The sequence below is a fragment of the Triplophysa dalaica genome, chromosome 5, assembly GCF_015846415.1.
Source record: "Triplophysa dalaica isolate WHDGS20190420 chromosome 5, ASM1584641v1, whole genome shotgun sequence".
Taxonomy (NCBI): Eukaryota; Metazoa; Chordata; class Actinopteri; order Cypriniformes; family Nemacheilidae; genus Triplophysa; species Triplophysa dalaica.
Window position 1 is genome coordinate 22,601,898 of NC_079546.1, and position 19,076 is coordinate 22,620,973.

General features: G+C 41.9%; 2 protein-coding genes across 3 annotated transcripts in view; both read right to left on the reverse strand.

The window, feature by feature from the left end:
• LOC130421317 (uncharacterized) overlaps positions 1–19,076 on the reverse strand; it is a 792,526-nt gene that overhangs the window by 188,713 nt on the left and 584,737 nt on the right. The gene's annotated exons all lie outside the window — the stretch shown is intronic.
• Positions 5,705–19,076, reverse strand: part of LOC130421309 (macrophage mannose receptor 1-like) — a 37,228-nt gene continuing 23,856 nt past the window's right edge. For both annotated transcript variants that reach the window (XM_056749121.1, XM_056749122.1), the window contains 2 exons: positions 17,296–17,384; positions 5,705–6,398 (listed from right to left, as the gene is read on the reverse strand). In XM_056749121.1, the coding sequence (XP_056605099.1) occupies positions 6,255–6,398; positions 17,296–17,384 (233 nt within the window). In that variant the 3' untranslated portion in view covers positions 5,705–6,254. The remainder of the gene's footprint in view (positions 6,399–17,295; positions 17,385–19,076) is intronic.

Below are 19,076 nucleotides of genomic sequence, written 5' to 3' on the forward strand. Positions count from 1 at the left end.
GGTTTGATAATGTTATATAAGTTTTTACCTATTTTGGGGCCCCTGTCAGTCATGGGCCCTTGGAATTGTCCTAACTTTCCCCCCCTATACAGCGCCCGTGATCCTGATATAATCACAGAGTGAATCAAACACAATTTCTCCCATTTTTCTGTACACAAGGTTATACACTCCACAATTACCGAAGTGATTCACTAAACCCCCGACGATAGACTTCAGACACCAGTAAACTTCAGTCTTTATATGAGTTTTCAATAGAGGGAAGATGTTGTCGTATCTTGTACTTGAAAGCGTTTAGGTTTATAACTTTATTGAACATACTGTAAATATGGCAAAATAATAAAGATTTGTGCAAGATCTTCAGCTGACACTGTGTATATATATCACTCTCTCTTAACAATGCATTACACAACAAAACACACCCCCACTGACCTCTGCTGGTCTTCTGAGGTATAACAATAACACAAACACTACAAATGAATGAATTATGTGGTGACAAAAGAGGATGCATGTTCTCGAGAGACAACATTGTTGTATATCTGTGAATCCAGAAGCAATAATATTCAACAAATGGAGAAGTGATGTCTCTTCATAGACCAAAACGTATTTAATTGTATTATGTTCTGTTTTCTTGTGCTCATTTATGAGAAATATACGTCAAACCAAAATGTATTCAGACATCTTCAACATGTTTCATACGATCACAGTTTATTCGCTATAGTTTAGAAAACAGTAATAAAATATGTCAAGAACTCAGAGTTAAACTGTGTCAGAACTAAACCATGTTGATAATGTCAGGTGACTTTGACAGAAAGGTTTGTGTTAGGTTAGACTCATGTCTCTCACAGGAGTGAGTGGTTGTGCTTCTGTGTTTCACTCCTCTAGTTTTGAGGAGGTAGATGAGATGTGGTGAGAATGGATTCAGGGATGTAGACCAGTCACACACATCTTGTGTTCCGCCTATGAGGAGCTTGTGGAGGCAGTCGCTCAGTTAAATGTTTCCCCTAGTTTAATGTTGCCCTAGACTGATCCTTCATGAATTCGCTGCTAGACTTTTTATTTGCTCTTTCAGAGGTGTGTGGGGCACTTATGGCCACTTTTCTCTCATTGGCTAGTGAGTTTTTGATTGACAGCTCCCTGACCAGTGGATTAGAGACAGATCTGCATGCAGTTTTCTGTTTAGTTTTTTTATTTAGTTCTTGTACTTAAATCACTTTCTTATTTGATAATAATTAGCAGGGTTGATAACTGTAATGCATCTAGGGTGGGACACATGCTTTCAGGCTTTATCACTCTGTGACAACAAGCCAACGTCGAGTAAATACAGGATTGTTTACGTTCATTTTTATTGACACAAAAAAACACTCCAAACATTTTCAGCCTAATTTTCCCCCTCAAGCAAATATCTACTTCAATATTGCTGGTGTTGCTGAACACGGGTGATGCATCAGTTAGAACAAACACTAGCTAGCTATCTGTCTCCTGCCTCAACATCATCCCTGAAGACTCCTGTCCTGTCACCCAAGCCGTGGAGAGTTACCCATACCCATGTGTATGTATCAGCTAGTCAGGTTGGTGCGTGCCAACATATCACATTACTTCTACAGGTGTAACAGGCTAATTTATGGGAGCGGACGGCGATCGGATGGATTCGGACGCCATAAAAAAATCTTGAAACTTTCCACGGATGTATTGCTGTGAATGAACCGGTCAGGCTGACAGGTCATGTAGTCGCTCTATGGCTGTGTTGGTTGTCAATGAGAGGCATCTATGGCTTAACCTCTCTGATATTAAGACATCTGACAGTTTTGACACACCGTCGTCGACAGATTTCAGTTGAGTTGCTATATCATTTTAAACTGATCCAGGTTCTGGTTTTGGAAAACCGGACTCTTAAACCACCAAATTTCCCATAGACTTAACATTGGGAAAAAAAATGACGGCTAATAACTCAAAGTAAGGATGTCGTATAAACTTGTGAATTACCACGTTTGAAGAGTCTGGTAGGCTCTATAAGAACATATATCACAATTTGGTGTCAGTTGCACCCTTGGGGTGTAAGAGCCCCCCCAAAATCCCCCCTATACTTATGACGGAGGAGGAAACATGCCAATATAAGGCGTTATAACTGTTCCGTGTTAAATATCTTTGCAGTGCAACCACTCAGAGACAAGGGGGTGGGCTCATTTTACTCAGGCAACCAATCGGTATCTCAGAAACTTAATTAAGTCACGAAGCCACGCCCATAGCAACCATTTATAGCAACCTAGCAACTGCTCCCATAGACTCCCATTATAAAAAGTCCTGATGCATATCTTTGCAGCACAGTGTCGTAGAGACAGGGGGGTGGACTCATTTGACTAAGGCAACCAATCAGTATCCCTGAAACTTCATTAAGCTACGAAGCCACGCCCAAAGCAACAAAAGATGTTAAATTAGCAACCGTTTAGCAATACCTATATCTCTGCATCAGAACATCATAGAGATACAGGGGTTAGTTCGTTTCACTCATGGCTTGGAGTATCATACTAGCAACATGCTAATTATGCTAGCGAACATGCTAATGATGCTTACAACATACTAAGCCCAGTTTTACACACTGGTGTCACATTATTTTTTCATTATGTTAGAAAAAGTTGAACAATAAAACTTTTTCAAACTCTTCGGGACAGGCTTTGTCAAGCCAACATAAAGTTTGTACTCGAACTTTAAAATCTAGTTTAATATATATTATTTTAGTAGTATATTAAATATACTAATAAAGATTATAATAACATTTCAATGAATACAACATCTGAGTGACACAGTCGTGTAGGGATATTTATTGTCCACCAGATGGCGAAGTAGAGCACTGTGTCATAAGCGTCATAGCACTGATGTTACTGAGAACCGTAAACTACAAATAAACAAGTTTTAAGAATCAAGTGCCTAACTTAAGAAAACACTGATCAACATTTTCTGCAAAGCAAAGTTCTGTTTCATCATCTGGTGAGATCTTGACAGATTTCATGTGTTCATCTGTTATTTACACTTGATGTTCATCTAAAGTTGTGTGACTGTTAGTCAGTTGTAGTTGTTGTGTTTTGTTGATCTTTTCTTCAGTGATTCTGCTTGTTATCAGTAAATGTCATCAAGGATCTTCACTTCATTATTCACTCTCATTAATCTTTACTGCGTAACGTAACACAAAAGCAAGATGACTGTTTCACAGGATTATACTGTAATGTTAGTGTTAACAATAAATACAATATTTAGTCAAATCTTTTGAAAACCTGTCAATTTTTTAACAGTGTGGGTGAAGAACAATCGAATGTTGAACAAGTGGCAACAACATGTGGGATACACACTCGTATCTACATTATAATGTGTATTTGTAAATATTTATGTTTTATTAATGTGTGTTCTGAGCCTGTTTAAATTATTACTGTAGGACACTGAGTTTAAAACAGTGCAATACCGCCTCTGCCATAAGGGGGCGCTTAGGGGTTGTCATGGTGACGTGTGTGTGTTTATCTAAGACGCTGTCAGACGCATCTGAAGAAAGACACAAAGTGTTTCTTGTGTTTATTTCTCATGAAATTTCAGGTTTTTAATCTGCCTACGAGTTCCACAGACGGGACCCGTAACACAAACTCATTGTGTTAACAGAGCCGCTCCAGACATGGGCAGGGGTGAGATGAGACCACCTAAACGTATGTGTTGCCCACCCAATGAGAATTAAAATAATAACACCAATAATTCAGTATTTGTCTATTGACTGGAATCAACGTCACTGTTCACTCACACAGCGGCTTTAGTTTATAACAGAGAAGCTACATGATATGGAGAAAGAAAAATACTGTGCAAAGGATGTTTAGACGCACTGCACACTTGCTTTGAGTTTATTATAAACAACATTTAAAAGTAATTGTAAAGTCTGATTCATTTATTATATCTGGAGTTTTTGCAGTTTTATTTTATTTTGTGCTGTTAACAAACAGCTATTATTTGGTTGCAATAGGCGACAGTTTAACCTGTTGAGCGTGATGATTGATGATTAATGATGAACACCTGCTGTTAACAAATACAGTGACTGAAGAAAACATGATAAATAACATTAGATGTTAAGATCACTATTATAGTGAACAGTGATCCTTTAGTTAATCTCTTACTCTTAGACTATTGATATATGTTGATGTTAATTTGTTCAGTGTTGCTGTAATAAAAACACAAATAAATCACAATATTACACCTGAAGATAAACTTTCATTACTGGAAAACAAAGATCAAGAGCACAACTAAAGGAAACACTTAACACTATCAGAGTGAATTCTTATTGTTGATGTTTCTTCAGTGATTGTGTTTGTTATCAGCAGTTGTTCATCATTAATCATCAATCATCACTTGTAATGTGAACTCAATTGATTATTTAACTGCATGAATAAATGAACATTTCACACCAGAAAGACTCTGCTTCAGTGTAAGTTTAACACTAATAGGTATGAACTCATTTTTACACCAGAGACTTTACTGTGCAGTGATGGTCCAGTGATGGGGATTGTTCTGAGCCCACTTTACAGGCTTCTGTTTATGTCCAGTTTACATAACCACTTTATTAATGAGTAAAACATCAGTAAAATCAAACACACACAATTACTATATAAAGGACTATAATCAACAATAATTATTTCTGTTTTAATCTTTTAATCTTCAGTTATGAATGCGTGTTTTCTATATTTTTAACATCCTAAATCATTTAAATCCTGCACGTATTGCAGTCATATATTTCAGTGTTAGTTGAATTCTAACAAAAGCAAACCTTAAGAAAGTCTGAGATCATGATAATAATTAATAATTGAATAAAAAATATCCGGGTTATTTCATAACACATTATTTTCATACTTTTTCTAAAATTTACAAACATTAGTTTTGTGTTGCTTAAACTAAATATGAAGTAGTTTTATCTCCAGTTCAAAAATAAAACATCTTTATATGGAATTTAGGAGAAAAGTTGTCAGAATTTTACAGAAATAAATAAAGATTATCATTTACCAAAACACATTCATTAAAAATTGTTTAATTCAAAATAAAGCGTTTGGGGAAATGTTTAAAATTCACAAGCACCACATCAGAAGGAATTTCCTGTGAATATTAAATCATCTTAAAGCTTCTGTTAACGTCAAAATTGTAAAAAAATTAAGATTACATTATTTAAATAAATGTTAATGGAAAACGTTGTGGATTAAATAACACATGAAATGATTTGAATGAAACATTAAGAACACCGCGATCATGCAGAAGACCACAAACTATTTTCAAGCTTTAGGTGTTTATTTGGGATATATTTGTCACCTCACATGATAAGTATAATTGTGTTACGAATATTATCTTTTTATCTAATAAAGGACCCCATTAAAAACATTCACTAATATAATTCTGTTATTCTGTTATTCAATTATTTAGTTATTAAGTCTGCAGATGTTTTTTCCAAATTATGAAGTAAACCAAAGTGTAAACGTCACACTTACGTCACAGCATTAGCTGGAGGAAAAACCAAAGGAAAACTGGAGGCGGCCAATACAAACCAGCACAGAGTCGACTACACAAAATATACAAATATCTTATTGTGTTGTTGAGAGACAGAAGCGATTGATGAGACTCAGAAAAACATCATTCAACAATATGTTTAACATGTTTTATTATTTATTTATGTGTTTGCACAGTTCACTTCAACACAAATATTTTCATTAATCATTTTTTCTATTCAGTGTTTATAAAGAAGCTTTAATTTATATTCATGTTCTCACACAACAAAGTGATTCAAAACAGTTTTTCAAATGTTGATTTACCCTTCACACATGTTACTACTATATATTGTGATACTACTACTGTATGTTGTAAAAGTTTTTATCTAAAAGCATTACATGTTCAGCTGCTACTGTCTACACACCTCACCAAACACAAACACACAAGATTAAACACACAGAATATAAACATTTAACTCACATTGTCACATGTCATTGTCTTAATCTGTAATCATTAGATTGTAGTTTAATAGATTGTCACGCTACTATCACTATAATATCATTAATAACACACATCTTCAAAGCTGAATTATAAGATCAATCAAGAATAACTAAATATATTTGACTGGATATCAAAATAATGAGACTAACTGAAGTTATTATAAACGTTTACATGTAATTGCAAATCCTATAAAACATATATTTCAAAGTTTCTCTCAAGTGATGAAAACACAACGACTGTGTTGTGATCAGTCAGAAGTCTGAACACACTTTTTGTTCCTCTTCATCTTCATCTTCATCTTCATGTTTTGGTGTGAAAACATTTCCATCAGGCTGCACTCTCCAGGTCACTGTTGTGTCATTGTGTACGCCCAAATCTGTCAGTTTCTGCTGAATCTACACAACACAAACAATCATGACACACACTCTTAAGCCCATTGCACAATGAGTCATTAAAAAATAAATATGACCTCACGTTGTGTCAATCACATTTACACACTTCCTCCGATATTTTCGTTCTTCATGAAAAAATTCGGACCGGGTATGATTTTCTGCTTTTTTCACATCCGTCAATCATTTTGAGTGTCTTTTTATAACAAGTCAGAGACACCAGACAAACTAGAGCCAAATATGAACAAACAGATATGGGAACATTCTGTACATACTACAGGAGTCAATGTGGGATGAGATCTGTTTGATTACAGACATTCTTCTAAATATCCTCATTTGTGTTCAGCAGAAAAATTTATAGGTGTGGCTATTGTCTATTATATTTTCTATACAATTTAATTTAATTCATGTTAATATTCATTTATTTTATTGTTTTATTGAATGACAATTGTATACAAAAAAAACTATTTGTTCCATGGCTTCTGTAGTTTAGTGGCATTTAAAGAAACCGTCTGGTACACTGACATCTAGCGGTTGATCTTCCTCAGCTTTCTACAAGTGCTCATGAATCTAACAGAGTTGAACAATCAAATGAAAGAAGACGAGAGTCGCTTTTGACAGAAGTCCAGCTGCAGACCCACAGTTACTCATTTAACACAATCCAGACCAGCAGTCTCAGGACAGAAGGTGTTTTCTGACAAAGTCAAACGCATTGACAGCATGAAGGAGAGCAGAGTCAGTTCTGACCGGTTTTTGTTTATGTTGAGAAAAATTAATATTTATATTAAGGTGTTTATCGCAACTATAATGTGCACGTCTTTAACATGTTATATTTGAAGTTTAAAATCTGTGTAGTATTGTGTTTTATTTCTGCTGACACTCAGCTTTCTTTTTAGATAGACTGTTGCGAAACAAAAGCCGCTAATGTTTGTCGATCTTTATTATTGGTTATCAATTCTTTATTATTTTTATTTCCTCAATGCATAGCTAATTTATTTATGGTTTGTGTGTTTGTAGTACATTACAATTAAGGCACTTAACTGTTAGTTATTCTGTCAGTTTAGACAGTGAATATGTGTGTTATGTATTTTTCAGTTCATCTATTCTAGAGACTGTAACAAATCTCAATAAAATGGAATGAAGGAGGCGGGAACCGGCAAACATTGAAACATTTAATAAAGTAATATAACAGCCGGCGGCCCCTCACGGACGACCGCCGGCGAACAAAACATGATATAAATAAACTCAAAGTGACTTCAGTCATTAAACTCTGTACTGATGATGAAGAAATGACATAAACATGAAATTTCCCAGATAGCAAATTTTTGCGGCCCAAATCTGGCCCACACCTTACTCCCCATACTTTACTCATCTGGCCCACATATGGCGTGGAATGATGGGACTTGTGCGGTCCACTCCTGTTTGCCAGATTTGGGCCACAGGCATGCCAAAGCTATGCCACATGTCAAACATCAGAACAAATAAAGTAGAGCTGCCCTAAATATAAACAACAGTTCATTTCAATTCTGACCCAGATTTATCCCAAAACCATCACCTTTCTGTGCTCCTGTTTGACAGAATTTGTATTGAGTTTCAATATTATTATAGTGATGATTGAGTTATTAGTGATGAACATCTGCTTTTTAAAATATAAAAAAATATTTGCCCAGAGGAATACAACAACTACAACCTGAAATATAACCCAGCTAACAAAAGTTTGTTATAAGAACGTTCCTTTTTAAATATTCAAAATGTCAGTTTTTTATGTTTTAAGATCATTTCCAGCTGACAAAAGTCACCATCATGGTGATCAGTGTTTCCTTGAGTTGGGCTTGTGACCCTTGACATTTACTCTTGAACATAGATGTACTTATAAAGTACATTTGTCAAAGAAATTGAAATGATGCTCTGATCTAAGGTGTTGGTTGGTGGTCAGTGAGATATCTACCATGTTTACATTTGAATAAATTACTGTCCTGCTGATCTTGAAATTACATTTAAACATCTGGGAGTTTGATTACATTTTTCAGTCTCCAAAACTTTTTTGAAAAAAAAAATACTTCAAATTTAGACACACAGACATGAAGAATCAGTTTATGAATCTCAACAATGGTGAGAATAAACAAAAGAAAACTTCATGCTGTGATGCATGCTGGGTAACATCATAGCACAAAACTAATTAATAATTCTCAGCATGCATTGCGGTTGATCCACTTATCTGAGTTAGTTGGTTGTTTCTCACCATTGCTGAGATTCATACATTGATTCTTGATATCTGTGTGATTCGAAAATGTTGTTTGTTAACAATACATCCGTTTCTGACAAATCTTTCTAACTATCTAAAAACAGTCAAATTTCCAGAATTTACAATGTCCTTTCAGGATCTTTAGCATAGCACTCATCCCTAATGAGTACTGAATCAAGCTATAACAACACAGAGGTTTCACCAATACCATTTAGTTAGGTTCATATTTGCTCTTCCATGACAAATGAACTTTATAAGGACGCAGTTCAAACATACCTTTGCACAGGGGTCAAGAGTCCAACCCAAGGAAACATTGATCACCATGATGGTAACTTTCTTAAAACGCTTTAAACATTTTTTTACGTATTCAAACATGTGAAAAACCTCTAAGGAACGTTCTTATAACAAATTTTTGTTAGCTGGGTTGTATTTCAGGCTGTATTTCAGGTTGTAGTTGTTATGTTTCTCTGGGTAAATACTTTTTCTGTAGTTTTTGTTGATATTTTCTGCAGTGATGATGTTTGTTAGCAGCAGATCAAACTCAATACAAATTCTGTCAAACTGGAGCACAGAAAGGTGATGGTTTTGGGATAAATCTGGGCCAGAATTGAAATGAACTGTTGTTTATATTTGGTTCAGTTCTGCTTTATTTGTTTTGATGTTTGACATGTGGCATAGCTTTGGCATGCCTGTGGCCCAAATCTGGCAAACAGGAGCGGACCGCACAAGTGCCATCATTCCACGCCATATGTGGGCCAGATGAGTAAAGTATGGGGAGTAAGGTGTGGGCCAGATTTGGGCCGCAAAAATTTGCTATCTGGGGTAGTTCAAGTGTCGCTTCTAAAATGCGTGCAAAACACTGCATATGTATCACTTTCTTCCTCTTTCCACATCACTCTGGAGTGTGCCTGCGAATGTTAAATGTCGAAGGTAAAATCCAGTCTTGTAAACTACAAAACACTGAAAAGCATTTAAATGTTTCAGGTCATGTCAGTGTGACAAGACAAAAACATGTCCAGACCTTCGCTAGTTCACACTAAAGCATGTGTCTTACTTAAGTGTGTTAAGGTTGTGGTTAAAACCGCCAAAATGTTTGCAAATATTTCAAATGCATCACTTATACACACCAAATAGGCCAGTGGTAAATGAACACTGCTAGGAGTTTATATGTGTCCACACTATATGGTGTTAAAGTCACACTGAAACAGTGTTGAAGAGAAAAGAGATAATGAAGTGATTAATGAAGTGATGATTGATCATTAATGATGAACACCTGCTGTTAACAAACACAATCACTGAAGAAAACATGAACAAGAACAGTTGATATTGAGGTCACCATTATGGCGAACAGTGTTTCCTTTAGTTAAGATCTAGCGTTGGACTAATTTTGTTATTCTTTACTCTTCTTTCTGCTTCATTGTTGTTGTCTTAATGACACTTGAATGATGTTGTAAATAGAGAATATCTACTGATGTTATAACACAGGGTCAAAAGAGAAACTTAAGATCATCAAAACTTATTCAGGCTAATGTGTCTGCTATTTATTATTTTCCAAAATAATCATTGAACTTATTTCAACTTTGCTTTCGCCGTAATACATACACCCATAAACCACAATATTGAAACTGTAGGACAAACTTGAACTATTGGAAATCAAGGATCAAGAGCCCAACTACTATCAAGGTGAAATCTTATTGTTTCTGTTTTCTTCAGTGATTGTGTTTGCTAACAGCAGGTGTTCATCATTAATGATCAATCATCACTTCATGAATAACTTCATTATCTCATAATCTTCAAAACCGTTTCAGTGTTACTTTAACACCCTATAGTGCAGGTATCTCAAACTCAGTTCCTGGAGGGCCGCAGCTCTGCACAGTTTAGCTCCAACCAGCTCAAAACCACAACTGCTTGGAAGTTTCTAGTTATCCTGAAGATGTTGATTAGCTGAATCAGGTGTGTTTGGAAAGGGTTGGAGCTAAACTGTGCAGAGCTGCGGCCCTCCAGGAACTGAGTTTGAGAACCCTGCTATAGTGTGTTCACATATAGACACCATCAGTGTTTATTTAACACTGGACAATTTGCTATCTAAATGAATATTCTCATTCTGTCATTCTGTTTAAATGTTACCTGTCTTAAATCATTAAAAAAATTATCTGCAACTTTTGTAATTTGATGTCTATGTTATTATTCAAAAAGTTAGAGGGATATTTCTCTCAAAACTGGACATTCTGTTATCACTCGTTTACTTTCATGTCATTTCTAACCCAAATGTTCTTTCATGAAACATAGATTGTGTAATATTTCTTGACCATGAGTTTACATTTTTACTGACGCTGATAATAATGGGAAAGGCGTCCAGGGGGCATCCGGAAAAGATGCCCGAGCCACCTCAGCTGGCCCCTCTCGATGTGGAGGAGCAGCGGATCTACACAGAGCTCCTCCCGAGTGACCAGTTTCTCACCCTATCTCTAAGGGATCGCCCAGCCACCCTGCGGAGAAAGCTCATTTTGGCCGCCTGTATCCGGGATCTTGTCCTTTCGGTCATGACCCACAGCTCATGACCATAGGTGAGAGTAGGAACGTAGATTGATCGGTAAATCGAGTAAACCTTCTTCACCACGACAGACCGGTACAGCGACCACATTACTGCAGAAGCTGCAACGATCCGTCTGTCAATCTCCCGTTCCATCCTTCCCTCACTCGTGAACAAGACCCCCAGATACTCGAACTCCTCCACTTGTGGCATGAACTCTCCACCTACCTGAAGTGAGCAAGCCACCCTTTTCCAACTGAGAACCATTGCCCTTAGATTTGGAGGTGCTGATTCTCATCCCAGCCGCTTCACACGCGGCTGCAAACCGACCCAGTGCATGCTGAAGGTCCTGGTCTGATGGGGCCAGCATGACGACATCATCCGCAAAGAGCAGATATGAAATCATGTGGTCACAACGCCCTCCAGCCCCTGGCTGCGCCTAGAAATTCTGTCCATAAAAATTATGAACAGAACCGGCGACAAAGGGCAGCCCTGCTGGAGTCCAACATGCACCGGAAACAAGTCTGACTTACTGCCGGCAATGCGAACCAAGCTCCTGCTCCAGTCGTACAGGGACTGGATAGCCCTTAGCCAAGGGTCGCGAATCCCATACTCCCGGAGCACCCTCCACATGATGCCGCGAGGGACACAGTCGAATACCTTCTCCAAATCCACAAAACACATGTGGATTGGTTGGGCAAACTCCCATGAAGCCTCCAGCACCCTGGAGAGGGTATAGAGCTGGTCCAGTGTTCCACGACCGGGACGAAAACCAAACTGTTCCTCCTGAATCCGAGGTTCTACCATCGGCCAGATTCTCCTCTCCAGTACCCAGGCATAGACTTTCCCGGGGAGGCTGAGAAGTGTGATCCCCGATAGTTGGAGCACACCCTCCGGTCCCCCTTCTTAAAAACAAAATGCAAAATTTGCATGCGTATGTATGGAAGTCAATGGAATGAAGAGTCAAGTGTGACCGTGTCTTAAGCCAATAACAAACATGTTTGAGTGAGTCTGAAAAACGTCTCGGGTTACTTGGCTGTAACCCTGTTCCCTGAAAAAGCGGGAACGAGATGCTGCGTTTCAAACGGTATGGGAGAACAGTCTTTGTTCAACCGGTTGTGAAGCACGTGTGTCAAACACGCCAAAAACTATTATGGCTTTAAATAACCTCGGCAGGTGACGTGGCTAATTACACCCGCACCGGCCGGTTATAAATACGCGTGAATGCGGACGCGTCATCAGGTTCCAACTTTGTCTGAAAGGACGTCCGGGCACGCCTACAGTGCGGCATTGAGGCGCAGCATCTCGTTCCCGCTTTTTCAGGGAACAGGGTTACAGCCAAGTAACCCGAGACGTTCCCTATCAAAAGCTACACTCGATGCTGCGTTTCAAACGCTATGGAAACGAGAAAACCAACGCCGCCACACTGGAAGTGTCTGGACCCCCCAGGTTGTGTGATGTGTGTGCACAGTCCGAGAGGAGGCCTCAGATATGACTCTGGGATGTAGACTCCAGGACACGTGATCCGGGAGTGGCATGGACATCCAGACTATAAAATCTAACAAATGTGTGCGGAGAGGACCAGCCCGCCGCATCACACACTTGCTGCAAGGGGACACCTCTTGCTAAGGCCATAGAAGATGAAACCCCCCTTGTGGAATGAGGTCTGACTCCTAGAGGTGAAGCTTGAACACGCGCCTCATAGGCCAGAGCAATAGCATCCCTCACCCAATGTGATATTGTTTGCTTGGTTGCAGCCACCCCTTTGTTGCGGCCCCCATAGCATATAAAAAGTTGCTCTGATTTACGCCACTGGCTAGTGCGGTGGATGTAAGTCTGAAGAGCACGTACTGGACACAATAGGTGTAATCTTTCCTGCTCCGACGTCGTGAACGGCGGAGGGCAAAAGGCCTCAAGAATAACCGGATCCACGGTGGAGAACGGAACTTTAGGAAGATAACTCGGGTGAGGATGCAGAATAGCTTTGACCATCCCGGGGCAAAATTTAAACAGGACGGCAAGGTCGAGCGCCTGCAAATCTCCGATTCTCTTAAGAGAGATGATTGACATTAGAAAAACCTGAAGGCTGACAGGCGCTGATTCCTTAGGTTCGAAGGGGGCACTAACTAGACTCTCGAGCACTGTCGCTAAATCCCATGGACGGTCCTTCTAGAAGGAGGCATCAGTCACCTCGCTCCTTGAATAAAGCGGACAACTAAAGGGTGCTTTCCCACAGTAACCCCTTCAATCAGGCCAAAATGGCGGCCACGTAAACCCTTAGAGTACCAGGGCTTATCCCTGAGGACAATTTCTTTTGCAGAAATTCCAACACTGAAACTATCTGACAGTGAATTGTGTCTGCATGGTGCGCAAGGCACCATCTCTCAAAAACGCTCCATCTAAGGGCGTAGCACCTTCTAGTGGAGGGAGCCCTAGCACTTAGAATAGTCTCTAATACATCAGGCGGGAGCCCAGTGCCTCTCAGCTGGTGCCCTTCAGGGGCCAGACATGGAGGTTCCAGAGCTCGGGACGAGGATGAAACACTGTCCCCTGTGCCTGAGATAAAAGATCTCTCCTGACTGGGATCGCCCAAGGAGAGCCGTCTAGGAGGGATAATAGGTCCGAGAACCAGATTCTGGTTGGCCAACGGGGAGCTACCAATAAGAGACCCCTTCGCCAGGACCCCTTCGTTGACGGACCTTCGCCAGGACTCCCGGGAGCAGAGCTGTCGGAGGAAATGCGTAAAGACGCAGTCTGGGCCACGTATGGCCCATTGCGTCCAAAGAGGGGACATTGTGCTGTCTCCTGTGTAGCAAAGAGGTCCACCTCTGCTTCGTAAAATCTTTCCCAGATTTGTTTGACTACTTCCGGGTGGAGTTTCCATTCCCCGTTTGTCAGAGCTTGTCTGGACAGTAAGTTTGCTCCCACATTCATATGCCCCGGGATGTGAATTGCTCTGAGGAACAGAAACTTGCCCTCTGCCCAGGGCAGAATCTGCTGGGCCAATTTGTTCAGGTGGCGCAACCGCAGTCCGCCCTGGTGATTTATTTACGAGACTACTGAAGTGTTGTACACCCGCACTAGGACATGGTAGCCTCGCAACTGCCGGAGGAATTATTTCAGGGCCCGAAATACAGCCATCATTTCGAGGCAATTGATGTGCCAATCGAGAAGATGACCTCTCCAGATCCCTTGGGCTGGACGGCCATTTAAGACCACACCCCAACCCATGAGGGATGCGTCTGTCGTTAGCATCTTGCGACGACAACACGGACCGAGAGTGGGACCTAAAGTCAAAAACCGAGGTCTGAACCACATAGAAAGGGTGCGAAGCCCCTGGCGCGTCACCCTTATATGCCTCTGGGGGTTGGCCCTTGGATGAAACCCCCTGGCTCTGAGCCACAACTGAAACGGTCTCATATGCAGGAGGCCCAGAGGTATCACTGTGGAAGCCGCCGGCATGAGACCTAGAACTCTCTGAAAGTAATGATTTGTCACCTTCTGGCCTAACCTGATGCTCCTCATGGTGTTTTGTACGGACTCGACACGTGCCAGAGACAGTTGTGCCTGCATTTCGATCGAGTCCCATATGACCCCGAGATACGTTGTATTTTGCGTAGGAGAAAGAACGCTCTTTTTGATGTTGAGTCTCAACCCTAGAGCTTTGAGATGAGCTAGGACGACATCCCGATGTCAAAGCGCTAGCTCTCGAGACTGAGGTAAAATCAGCCAGTCGTCTATGTAATTCAAAATGCGGAAGCCCCGGAGTAGCAAAGGAGCCAGAGCAGCATCCATGCATTTTGTGTATGTGCGGGGTGACAAGGCTAGGCCGAATGGAAGAACCCGATACTGGTAAGCTTCGCCCCTGAAAGCGAACCTCAGGAATCTTCTGTGTTGTGGCAAGATCTCTATGTGAAAATATGCGTCCTTGAGATCGATCGTCACGAACCAGTCGTGACAATGAATTTGAGACACAATCATCTTCATTGTCAACATTTTGAACTTGAGTGTCTTCAAGTACCGGTTCAATCCGCGAAGATCTAGAATTGGACGCAACCCCCCATCATTCTTGGGGACTAGAAAATACCGGCTGTAATAGCCTGACTCTCTTTCTGATAGGGGAACATGTTCTATGGCCCCTTTGTCCAGCAGAGCTTGTAATTCTGTGTCAACAGATTCACTCGCTCCGGTTCCACGGAAGTGGAGGCCAAGCCGTTGAAACACGGAGGGCAATATGCAAATTGAATTCTGTAGCCTTTGGTTACAGTTCTTTCTACCCATGGAGAGATACCTGGCAGTAGTTTCCACGCTCACAGATTCTCTGAAAGGGGTATCAATGTTGACACTTCGTCCTGTTGGGGGGATGCCAGACATTTGGTGCCCTGCAGTGTGGCAGGAGACGACCGAATATTTAGCATTTTTGAGACCGCTAATCCCCGAAAAGCTGGTAACTGCGGGGATTGCAAAGCGGCCCTGTGAGGGTACCGAAGAGGAGCCTCTAGTTTCTCTTGAAACTTTGGGCACCCCTCCCGGGGGGGAACCCCCACAGTCCCGGGCACACATGTCTCAGGATTTCTTCTTTTTAGAAGAGATAAAGCGCCTCAGGTCCGGCCCTCCCGAGGTGGCCTGAGGGGCACGGTGGGCCGCTCCCCTGCCTCTGCGAGGGGGGGCGCCACTCGCCACACTCTCCCTGAGGACCTCACACCTCAGGTAGACAGGACCCACCCGAGACTGTGTGCCTGGCCGGGACTGGGGAAATGATCCTGAGTGGGTGGCCGACACTCCAGACACTTGAGCACGGCGGGGTAGATATTTGACGAAAGCCTCCTCATGTCACCTTGCCTCCCGGAACCTGGTGACAACGGTATTAACCGCATCTATTAACCGCTGCCTGAAAAGCCTTTCCCACCAGCGCAGATGTAACTCTGCAAGGCTTGGCGGGAAGAGAAGGCTTTTTCAGGGATGACGATGTCCCAGGGGAGAGATAGCTAGCCAGCGTCTCTTCCACCCTGGGCATCACAGTGTATCTCCGTGTCTTCGCACCAACGATGGTCGAATAAATCGACGTCGATGGCACAAAAACACGGGAGGAGTGAGGTTTCTGCCATGAGCGAGATAGCTCGCCGTGGAGATCCTCAAAGAAAGGGAGAGCCCGATTCTGGGGCTCCTCCCTCCGGCCACCCGACAGATATCTGTCGTCAAGCTTTGAATCCTTTGAATCCTCTTGTTCCTGTGGCCAGTCGAGGTGGAGCCTGTCAACTGCCTTGGTTACCGCCCCGATTAGATCCTCAAACGCTTTAGAATCCCGCTCGGAGGCGGTGCTATCTAACCCCGCAGAAACAAGAGAAGCCTTGTCCTCCGTAGGCTCAGAAGAAGTGCCGTGGCACGCTCCAGAAGCAGACGCGATGACATCGCGGTTCGCCGAATGCACGGGAGATGCAGACGGATCCGCCTTCCGTGCCTCAGCAAGCTCAAACCGCGAGCCCCAGGATGAGGAAGAGGCGGCTCGGTTTCCTTTAAAAAAGGCGAGCCGAGCACACAGAACTCTGAAATCAAAGATATCACAGAGGTCACACTCTCCCTCAAGTCCCTGGGTGGCATGGTCAGCCCCCAAGCATTCAAAGCAAAACTCATGCTTATCGAAATCGGAGAGCATCCTCTCACAGGGAGGAACACATCTCCGATCCGAGTCAGTCATTGTTTTGTTAAATGTTCCTGTTATTCTTTCACTAGGCTAAGTAACTAAGCGAGCGCTTGGTCACAAATGTAAGAATCTAGGTAATATCTAATTTGTTTAACGTGAAAACAACAAAGAGGGATACTTCTCCCTCACAACACACGCACACACAAAGCGGTCCTTGAAGACAAAAGAACCTGATGACGCGTCCGCATTCACGCGTATTTATAACCGGCAGGTGCGGGTATAATAAGCCACGTCACCTGCCGAAATAATTTTTCCCGTATTTGACACACGTGCTTCACAACCGGTCGAACAAAGACTGTTCTCCCATAGCGTTTGAAACGCAGCATCGAGTGTAGCTTTTGATAGGGAACTCGATTATCTGTGTGTCAGCTCAATATGTTGTTGTAGGACACACTTTCAACACAAATAGTTGAATACTCACCGACTGTAAGATGGTCTTCATCACTGCAGGATCATTGACATTCTGACCAGATTTCACCTCAAATCTCACAATCTGCTTCTTGGTCTGTGCTGGAAGATTAAAAGCTGTATTCATTTTCAACTCATATAAAGTGTGAAGAAGACAACATCACAACAGTTACACAAATCTTCAGTCAATGTTTCTAACGCAAGAGATGCATGTGTTTAATACAAATGGAACTAATCATTTGTCAACTTCTCGTATTGTTATAATAGCAGATGTTCTTTAGGATACACTAAAGAAAAATGAATAAATAATAATACTTAATTCATCATATTGTCTCCCGAGTGTTTCTGGTGGAATTTCCACTAGCCAAAAATAACAGATTAAGAAAATCTGAGCTCATTAATAAATCTTTATTATGAATTGTTTAGTTTAAATTCTCTTTCTTTACTCCTTCATCCTTCAACGTTTTAACCAAAACTACATTTCAGAAGAACAAATCAGATCAATAGTAGAACACTGCCGCATCTGACAGTAAAACAGGATTTTCTTCTCTTGTGTTGACTTGTTGTTCGAGGAGACTTTCTTATTACACTGGGATAGTTACAACAGACAAGTCTCAACACATTATTATTATTTATAAAATTGTCATGATTCCACTATCATGTCATGTTTATTCTTGTTGTTTGAGTGGAGTCATGGCATAACCTATGGTTTTGTGTGAGATTGAGTTGTCTTTCTCGTGTCTCGTCATTGTTCCCTACATCTCGTTCCTCGTCAGCCTCTCCTTAGTGCTAATCCCCAGCACCTGTTGCTCGTTATGATCCTGTGTCTGTCTTCCCTATAAAGAGTCCTCATGTTTCATTGTCCTGTGCGCGTTCATTGTAGATGTACCTGGTCCTCGTCTGAACGTTATTCTATGCTTGTCATCTTGTTCCTGTTTCCTCCCTTATAGTAAGTGTTAGTTTAGTGTTTGTTTCAAGTGTTTGTTTTATAGTCTAGTTAGTTAGTGTTCTTGTCCTTGTTAAAGTTTATATTGTTATCCTGTCTTGTTTTACCCCATCGTGGGTCTTTGTTTTGTGTTTCTTTGTTAATAAATTCCCTTGTTTACCCCCACGTCTGAGTCCTGCCTGCAATTGGGTTCTCACGCCATGTCTCAAAGAGAGATTCATGACAGAATGAACGCGCCAAGATTGAACCCAGCAGGCATGGAGGCGAGACGCGCAAGTCAGGCACGTCGCCTGTGTACTGTTCGTCAGGGATACGGCGACGTGCTTGGCTTCGCGGATTGCTTCTTTGAGACTGCAGGGGAGATGGTCCATGATGAGCAGGAACAGATGGTCCTGTTCAATGGCGGCCTCAACCATCCTCTGACGCGGGAGGAGATGCAGATGCTGAGACCGCTGGGCTTCACCGAACTGATCAGGTACGCCATGAATCGGCCGAAGCCCAGGGTCTCAGTCGAGTCCTGCTCTCCTTCTCCGCTGGCCGCCATCCCCGAGGGTCATTCCCTAGAAATCGGGGTCATGGGCCTCTCCCCATCCTCTGCAGTCTCTTCACCACCACCCACTGGTCTCCGTGGCAAGCGGGGGAGGAGATCTTCTTCGGGGTCTTCCTCGGAGGCCTCCAACCCTGAACCAGTCGAGCCCTTCACCTCCTTCCTTCAGCCAACCACCAGGCGGGTGGCTCGGCTGAGGAAGAAGAGACAACGGAGGGCAGCTCTGAGTCCGGTGGTCCCGAGTCCGGTGGTCCCGAGTCCGGTGGTCCCGAGTCCGGTGGTCCCGAGTCCGGTGGTCCCG